Source organism: Vanessa tameamea, chromosome 27 (genome assembly GCF_037043105.1).
Source record: "Vanessa tameamea isolate UH-Manoa-2023 chromosome 27, ilVanTame1 primary haplotype, whole genome shotgun sequence".
In the NCBI taxonomy this organism is placed as follows: domain Eukaryota; kingdom Metazoa; phylum Arthropoda; class Insecta; order Lepidoptera; family Nymphalidae; genus Vanessa; species Vanessa tameamea.
In genome coordinates this window covers 1,706,293-1,715,829 of record NC_087335.1, presented here as the reverse complement: position 1 = coordinate 1,715,829, position 9,537 = coordinate 1,706,293, and the positions used below count along the sequence as shown (strand labels likewise).

At 31.0% G+C, this 9,537-nt stretch overlaps 1 protein-coding gene across 1 annotated transcript; it reads left to right on the top strand.

The window, feature by feature from the left end:
• The first annotated feature begins 275 nt into the window (after positions 1–275).
• On the top strand, positions 276–8,960 carry LOC113404901 (WD repeat-containing protein 43). The gene is made up of 11 exons (XM_026645974.2): positions 276–478; positions 648–971; positions 2,135–2,301; positions 3,044–3,313; positions 3,765–3,915; positions 4,500–4,673; positions 5,848–5,972; positions 6,229–6,357; positions 7,088–7,210; positions 8,116–8,228; positions 8,819–8,960. Exons 1-11 carry the CDS (start codon positions 305–307, stop codon positions 8,938–8,940), a joined length of 1,872 nt encoding a protein of 623 aa, XP_026501759.1. The 5' UTR covers positions 276–304; the 3' UTR covers positions 8,941–8,960.
• The last annotated feature ends 577 nt before the right edge of the window (positions 8,961–9,537 follow it).

The following is a 9,537-nucleotide window of genomic DNA, read 5'->3' as shown; positions in this document are numbered from 1 at the left end:
CACCGTTTAAAATATATTATTTTAACGTTTATAAACATACACAAAATAATGGCTAGGACGAATTATTATTTTAGCTTTCTATGTACGTAATTGTATTGTATTTATTAAATTCAATATTATTTTAATTGATCCATAGTTTTGAGTACCATGTAATAAATTTGTAAAATAATTAATAGCTTCAACTTATTTCTACTAATAATAATATTAATATATTTTTTGTGTTATGAGGTGAAATGGTTTTAGGATTTGGCAAACTTTCTGTCAACTGTTCCTGTATTAAGTATATGTCAAAAAGTTCTAAAAGATGGCAGAGGCCGCCTTTTCGAAGGACGGGAAATATTATTCAGCAATAACTCAAGACGGTAGATTGAGAATATGGGACACAGAAACTAATCTTCTGGAACAGGAGTACACGCCAAACCTCCATTTGACATCGCCTCCATCATGTTTACAGTGGATCAGCGTCACATCAACTACAGTAAGTACATCACACGTGGTTTTTTATCCTCTATTATGATTTATTCAAGTTTAAAATAAACGTAGCCAGTTTTGAATACATAGATTTTATTATAAACTAGGATTACAGTGTTGATGTTTAAAATAAATCAGTCGATAACACGTAAATACTAACATAACCTTAATTTCAGAGTCCACAAAAAGGTAGAAGAAAATCTGTCGACGTTCAAGAAACACAATGTATAGCGTTAGGAACGACAAGCGGAAAGATTCTTCTGTATTCCATAAGCCAAGCTAAAGTCGAAACAGTTTTGACAGATCCGAAAATAAAGAATAAAATTCAAAGTCTAGATTGGCATAGGAAATATGGTTTGTTTAGTTGTACGCACGACAACTTCGTCCAAGAGTGGGACATAGAGAGTTCAACCGTTAGAAATAAGTACAATGTTAATATTGTAAGTAAGAATAAACAAAGTAACAAAGTCAGTGCTATAAGAATCGTGCCTCATAACCAGGTTAGTAATATTATTTTGTTATATACCTAATTTGTAAATGAATGCATCACCCCATTATTGCATTTGATAATTTCTTACAAGTATAAATACTAGTGTTTGCCTGTTCCTTCATTTATGTTTTAGTGGTTGGTCGTTAGGTATTAGGTATAAAGAAATTAGTCTTTGCCCTTCCTTAGGGCTCAAACTTGATTCATAAAAGATTTGGCCGTGAATGAGCAACAGACAGAAAGACAGAGTTACTTTCGATTTTATAACATTAGTACAGATATATTATTTATTAAGGAATTAAGGAATATGTCCATTGTCTAAATTAATTTATTTTGTATTCATCTGACTGTACCTTTCGATCTTATCAATTGTATTCTCCTCTTAAATTTAATTTGAAGTTGTAGAACTATTCATTGTTTTGAGTAAATCACTAGTTTTTAGTCATGTCTGGTGTTTTTGGACTGGAACTAATGGCTGAAAGTAATGGAGTTAGCGTGGTACTTTAACTAAATAGTTTAATGACTGCGCATTAGGACTTCTTCATTATTGTTTTTTTTATATATTGTGTATATCGTCGTTGCACCTAGAAAAGTCGCTATGTGTTTTTTATTTTTAGATTGTTATGCTGTTTTATTTGTTATTTCAACATGCACATACTGTCAGAACAGTTTAGTGATAATTTCAATAATTTAAATGTCTTAAAATTTGGCTATGTGACATTCATACATCGATAGCCACATAAATTGAAATAATTAAAATGGCATAAAAATCTAAAAATAAGAAAAAAACACAGTGACTTTTGCTTTCTCTTCAAATATATTTTGTAAGCAATTATCTATTATGACTTCCACACCACCAATTGCATGTTGATGATATTATACCAGAAACCATACAGAGTTCCAGCTCATTTAAATTGAGGATTCTAGAATGTATATGTTGTTAAGTAATTGTAAGCTTATAATAAATCCAGCTAGATTGTTAACTCATTAACTTAACTTAAAATTATAATATTGATAGAAAAATGTAATTTGAATACTCTGCTCACCATTTTTTGATGGTAACAATGTGTCCAGATTTATTGTAAACCGACATAAAAGAATTATGAAAAAAATCTTTTTCATAGGTATAGTTAAACTTGTCTATTAAAATCTAAACAGATAATATTTTAATTCTAGAACACTCCAGCCAAATATTTAATAGCGGCATCATGGCAAGTTTGCCTCTGGAGATTGCATGGGAATGATTCTACGGTTATTAAATGTCTCGGACACAGTGCAGCACCCAGAGCTCTGCTAACTATAGCTCAATTAAATAAATCATGCTGGTTGATAGAGGGCTCTCAGTAAGTTAATATTTTATTATTTACTAGTGTCCCCTAATATATCGCTCCTGTTTTAGAGGTTGGTCGTTGACAGATAAAGATGGATAGAGTTACTTTCGCATTTATAATATTAGTATAGGTATTAACCAGATAAATAAACTAATGCTGTATTTGGTCAAATTGTACAATCCAAGTAGTATTTTAATGTTTATAGTGTGCCACAGATACAAGATAGAAAACATACCTTGCATATCTTAGCATGTAAAACTGAATTTTGAGATATTTTCATAACTCTTCACATGCTAGTATATTTTAAATTAAGCTGTGACCTTACATGATGACATGATGTTACATTAAACATAAATCAGCTTGTATTTTTTATTGAACTTCCATAGATGTGATGATGAGCACCAGTGTTGGGTAAATGCTTTAAGCTGCAATTTATAGACTTTTTTTTAAGAATTTAAGTTTCTGATACTTGTTAAACCAGTCATAAATATATCATCAATATGTCATATATCATAAGTGTATCATATATTATCATACCAGTGGAAAGGAAGAAAGGCTAAAGGGCTATAAATGTTTTTTTTGGAAAATGTGGTTTAATAAGCTATGATATTTTTTATAATTATCTTATACAATTTAGTAACTTAACTTTAACTCTCATTTCTTAAAATACCGTTTCAGAGTTTTTACCTTCCCACTGATGATATGTTACATTATTAAAAAATATAATCAAATGATATTCATTGAAAATTTACAGAACTGAACGACTTCTATCATTTTGGGACGTCACAATCACAGACGAACACTTACCTCAAACAAATGGAGAAGAAGTTACGCCAAGTAAACGACAAAGAAAGTTATCCCTCAATGCTCCCGTCATACCCACTCCGACATACAACTTTGTACTAGAAGATGCACCGAGAATCATTGACGTTGAAATAAAAGCAGAAGACGGTGCTACAAAGTTAAATTTAGCTGCAGCTACTAGGAGTGGCGTTGTACATTATTATGGACATATGTTAAATGGGTAAGTTAATATTAAAGATAATTTAAGTAAATCAAAGTATGTACAATGTACTTACCATGCTGTGCAAGCTGATATTACTTAATCTAGAAGGGCAGACAAGCGATCAATATAAAAATCCTAATTCTCTTTGAATTGTGTATTCATAATCATAATATTTGTAGCAGGTAGTGTTTTAACAAGCCTATTCTTGTAGGTTAGTAGATTTGTTGTGTTCTGCTTTGGAGAGTGAGTAAGTCAGTGTAACTAGCTACCTACTAGCCTGTCTTGTGGTGATGTAATGAATGAACGAATTATAAAATAAAATTTACGCCGTCTATTTTTATGGGCAGTCAACAACCACTTTGCAGGTGGTTCAATTCCGTCCGATTATCTCATAATTATTATTTTTTTACTGTAAATGCATAATAAACAATATAAATAGAAGTAATTTTAAACTTGTAATTATTTACAGGGCATCAACTAAACCAATAAAACCTTCCAATACAATACAAGTGACAACCGAGGATGCACAACCTCTGCCGTTGCAGTGTTGCAAATTGCCAACGACGGGAGACTTGCTGATAGGATACAACAATGGACCATCATTGCTCTTTGAGAAAATTGTAAGTATAGTAATTGTCTGATCATAAATTCAACAGAAATGAAATGATGCTTCATACAAATCTAATGCAACAATTGCAATTACAAAGTCTCTCAGAATGTGCTGTTTCTTTATGTTTATTTGATGTGGCTTTAATTGTGTCGAGAAGGTATAGATTAATTCCTTTATGTATGTATGTTTTAAGTCAATTATATATTCTTTTTGCATTACTAAAATTAAAAGATACTTAAGGATTTTCAAAATTTGCATGAAGGTCTATAAAGCTGGCTTAACAGTATTACATGGCAAGAAAATACTTAATACATAGCAAAGGTTTTGTTAGTAAAATAAAATTAGACAAAATTAAAGTAATAAAAAAGTTTAACTGAAAAAAAAGACTAAACTAATATACATACATTAAACTTATACCAGAAGATGGAGCATGTTCCAAGAAAGGTTTTAGAATAAAATATTATTATTCAAATAAGTAAACTTCATGGTTCCACCAAGTTTAAATTTAAACTACTTATATGACAAGCATGAATTTCATTTTTGTGTTATATATAGTATTAAAAATATCTTCCATTATTAAATTTTAAATTTCAGACTCCAGATTTAAAATCAAAAACTCAAGTGTTAATAAGGGGCGAGGCGAAAGTAAAGAGTAAAGTGAACCAGACAAAAGATGTCAACAAGGTTCGTTTAGGAAAGGGGGGTGACGTCACATATGTGGAACCCATGGGAGGAGTCAGCAGAAAAAGAACAACACCAGGAGGCAAGGTTAGTAATATATACCTAACAAGTGGGTAACATTTATACTGATATAAATCAGAATTGCTCGATATTTATATACATACAGCTTTTTCCAATGGAAGTAGGAAAAAAGATAAACAAACCTTAAATTTACGTATTTCATACCATTTACTAATAACTCAGCTATAATGTGCACTGAGAATTTATGATCAATATATCTTTATTTATAATACAACACTTAACTACTTATTTCCACTTTTATTTTACTTCCAAAATTCCGATAACAGTTTCGTCGACTATCAAAACGCCATTTTTCAATCCATAGTAGATATCATAGATTAATCGAGCTCTCCACCAATTCGCGTCAATTTGCTATCAAATATTGTTTATATTATGGTTTGAATTGTTTATATTTTGAGATAATTATCTTCTAGAACATCATTATTAATTACAATAAGCTATTTGACTAGTTTTTAAAATCCATTTTATATTATTTAGTAGAGATTAAGGAACCCAGTAAAAGTTTTTTTTTAAATTTAATTCTAGTTCATATTTGCTGCAAAATATCAAATTAAAAATTCCATATTTAAATAGCGCGCGAAAACGCTACTTTGACAATATGGCGCTGCAATGGAATCGGTGACGTCACTTTCCTGTATTGTAATCTGTGGCACATATAATCCACAAACAGTAGGCAAACGAGGTTAACGAGCAAGTGACGTCATCATAAGCCCGACCAATCAGGAGCGTTTTGTGTCACGTGACAAACGTTTAAAAAAATGCATTTTTATTTATGGATTTTTGAATAAATAAATTATTATTTTCAACTTTCGTTGATAAATAACCATTCATTAATAATAAATATACCATGATAATGATATCTGATATTGGGATAACTTAATATATTTGAGTTCAGGAAAATTTCAAAAACGGATGTATAACTTTTTTTTTTCCAAAATCTTTTCAAGTTTACAAAATAATTGAAGCATAAAATTTATTGCCATCAAGTGAATGAAGCATCCGTAATTAGGAAACCTGTATTTAAACTAGCAAGTTGGCTAAAATATTATGTACATATTTTACTGGTTTAAAATGTATATTCTACTATGAACAACCAATAATAATGCAGTAATTCTTTTTCTTTTTCTGGTATGCTTTATTAACATTAAGAATTGAATAATAAATATAAATTTGTCAACAGGTGGAGTTGTCGATGGAAGACCGTCTAGCAAACCTAACAGTGGATGTTAAGAACCGGAACAAGTCGGCAGTCAGTCAGAACATGACTAAACTTTTGATTCAAGGATTACATTCAAATGATAAAGCGTAAGATATTATTGAATATTTGAATTATAGAATATGGAAATTTTCTAGAATCTAAATATTTCAAAGCTACATATTGCCTAGCGATGTGAGAATCTCAGCTTCTAGTATAATGATCTTTATAGATGGTCATTCCTATCTTAGAAACTACTATTAAATTTTGATTAGAAAATAGGGATATTCATAATAATAAATATTAGTATTATTGAAAAAAAAAAAACATTTAAAATATGACTTGTCATTCCCTGCCGTCCCCCAGGGTGCTGCTGTCGGTACTGCAGCAGGACGACGCGCGGCTGGCGACGCGCACGGTGAGCGCGCTCCCCCCCGAGCACGTGGCGCGCCTGCTGCAGCAGCTCGCCGACCTCGCCAGCCGCAAGACCAGCCAGTGAGTGCGCGGCCTCTAACTTACACTCAAATAAAGAACGCTGTCAATGATTTGGTGCAAGGGACGGAAGTGTGTAACGCCTCTATTTGATTTGACCAATGAGCGCGCGCTGCTAGAGTCGACGTCAGATGGTTCCAACACATTTTCCGAGAGGATATAATGTTGATGTTGCTTATTACCAATGTAAGATGGTAGTTACATGCTATCTCTGTAATGCTTACCTTTTTTATATATACTGAATCTATTTATTTTTCACTTTTACAAGTACTTTACACTACAACCATTTTAAAAAAAATTACATTAATATTGGTTAAAAAAAAGTAACTTTATAGTATCATTTATTATGTCAGGTCGGACACAAGGTCGGACTTAGGAGTGGGCAACCGGTCAGTGCCTAGGCCCTAGGGCCTCCACAATAGTAGTTCCATCAAGTTAACAATCTTAATGTTTATATATCTGGATATAATCAAATTATAATAATATTACTAATTACAGTTTTAAAAGATACAGCTACAAAAACTAAATAAATTATTTACAAACTTTACTGAGAGAATTGATTTTTTTAAATATATTGTAAAATAATAATTAGGGGCATAGACTCCTTTGTTGCCCAGGGCCTCCAAACTTCCAAAACCGGTCCCGATTGCAGAGCTGTACAGATAACATTATAGTAAACAAGCATGGGCGTAATAGTGAATAATATTTAAAGCTATATATTACCTATTTACAGATGTGCGGCGTCGTGCACCTGGCTAACAGCAGTATTGAAGTGTCACTCGGCCTTAGTGCTGGCCACGCTTAACTCGAAAACATCGGACCACCTTACACAATTGCTGGCAATATTTACTCAAAGGTAATTTTACCAAAATATTTGTAGACGTTTATTACCCGAGTACATAGTGACTCTTTTGTGGGACATGTATACGTTTTCACAACACTGGAGGCTATCCCAGAGCATGTTTAAATATATATCATTGTAAAATTTGAAGAGAAGAGTGTTTGTGTGTTAAATAATATTACAAATCTAATGACTTCTTAGTTGATTGTACACTTTGAGAATGAGGATCGCCTTCAGGCTGTTCCAAATAACGATTTTTTTTTTTTGAAAACAATAACTACAATATGAAATTAAAAAAAAAACCCTGCTGAGCTTCTTCCACCGGTTCTCCTCAGGTCCGAAGTGTTTATTTCCGAACTGGTGGCCTCATTATTATGATATGTCATATAAAAATTTGTACGTTTTTTCTTCACATTTTCTTACTTTATGTAGCATTACATCAAAACTTTAAATTCGTAAATAGAAAATATAAGATGTCTTAGCACTTGTGACTAATTTTTGAGTGTTCAACCTACATTGCAGAATTGTACATGCTATATAGAATACATATATTTATTTATTTGTGTTAATAATGAGTGTTTCAACAAGGTTCAATACCGTACTATAATATAATAAATGTTAATAAAATCTAATTATAATATTTACAAACCTTCTGTGCTATTAATCTAGTGTCTATTTCCATTGGATTTGCTAAAAGCTCAGCTATATTGTGCACTACTAATAATTTTTGACTAATATATCTTATAAAATTCTTATATCCACTTTAATTTTACTTATAAATTTACATAACATAACATAACAGTTTCGTCGACGTTAAGAAAAATTTTTTGCACATCCATAATGAATCAAGCTCGACCAACAATATCGAATAGTTGCAAATAGTAACATTGTTTCAAATATTTATAATGAATAAATTTCAGACGCTCACATCTTTGTCAACTGTTGAACCTGAAAGGACGTCTGGACCTTACAATATCACAACGCTCCAGTGAAGATGAAATTGTTGAACAGCAGCCCGTACTTGAATATAATGGTATGGATTCATATATTTAATACAAATAGTCTCGGTAACAAAGGTTTATCTTAAGAGTTGTTGTAAAGAAAAATAAATATGGAGCAATTGTAGTAACAATAGACTAAATATTTATAAATATAACTTATTTATTGGTATGTCTCATTAAAAGGTTGAAATTGTAAATATAATTAGATATTTTGGTAATAATATAGTATTTTGATTATCTACTCATTATCTTATTAGATTTACTCCATGTTCTAATGTAACAGTGGAAACTTTGTTGGCTTATGTAAAATTTTTTTGGTATCAAATATTGCATGTTTACCGAAAATAACATAAATAAATAAATTTTGCTGCGACCTACAAAACAATGTAGTCTTAATTTAGGTCTTTTTTATGACATTGAGAGGCAAGATATTTTTTTTTTATATTACTAGCCAATGGCATGTTACTTTATCTCTGACATCAGAAAGGCTTCGGCTTTTTTAAATTAATATCTGGTTAATTCTTATAACTTCATTATTGATCTTAGAAGGGCATTACTGGCCTATAGTATTATTAATTAGGTATTATAGGATGTAAACATTTAAAATTGTTTTAAATTTCAGACACTTCATCCGATGAGGAAGTGGAACTGGAAAAGTATCAATCAGACAGTGACCAGATGTGGGAAGATGACGAGGTAGACGGAGAGAGCCAAGGCAGTCACAGTGACAGATCGGATGGCTGACATAATAAATATTGTTTTTATTTGATGTTTCATTTGAACCTACTTGCTGTAATTATTTTGTAAAGTTAAGATTAGTAAATGGAAATATTTTATTAAGTGTAATTCTCTTTTTATTCATATCTATAGTTCTTAATAATACATAGCCTTGTTAAAGATGAAATAGTAATTTTGTGCCTTGGAAAGGTTTTTAAACAGTACACATGCCAATGTTGCTCTCAAATTTCAAAAGAAGTTGAACACTATAATATAAGAGAAGCCCAGTAAGTAATCTCATTTATGCTTTAGGTCAAATCTTTTAGCATCCAGTGCTTTTATTTACGATTAAATCGAGAGAAAATTAAACAACTCATGCTATATTAAATATAATACGCTCGTATTTTAAATATTTTGTGTTTGTTTCGATTTCATAATATAGACACATCAAAAGTGAGAAATTTGCATTCTACATGCATAGCAGCAAAAACTATTAAGTTTAAAATAAGCTTTTTATTTAACCCATATAGTATGTACTAAAATGAATATAATAGATAATACTATTATAGTTTATGTCGTAGTTAGTACCAAAGTGCAAGATTTCAGCTCCATTTTCTTGCAAAT

Coding starts and splice junctions, on each gene's coding strand:
- LOC113404901 (XM_026645974.2), top strand. CDS start 305: ATGGCAGAGGCCGCCTTTTCGAAGGACGGGAAATATTATTCAGCAATA. Junction 479..647: donor TCAGCGTCACATCAACTACA/GTAAGTACATCA, acceptor CCTTAATTTCAG/AGTCCACAAAAAGGTAGAAG. Junction 4,674..5,847: donor GAACAACACCAGGAGGCAAG/GTTAGTAATATA, acceptor ATTTGTCAACAG/GTGGAGTTGTCGATGGAAGA.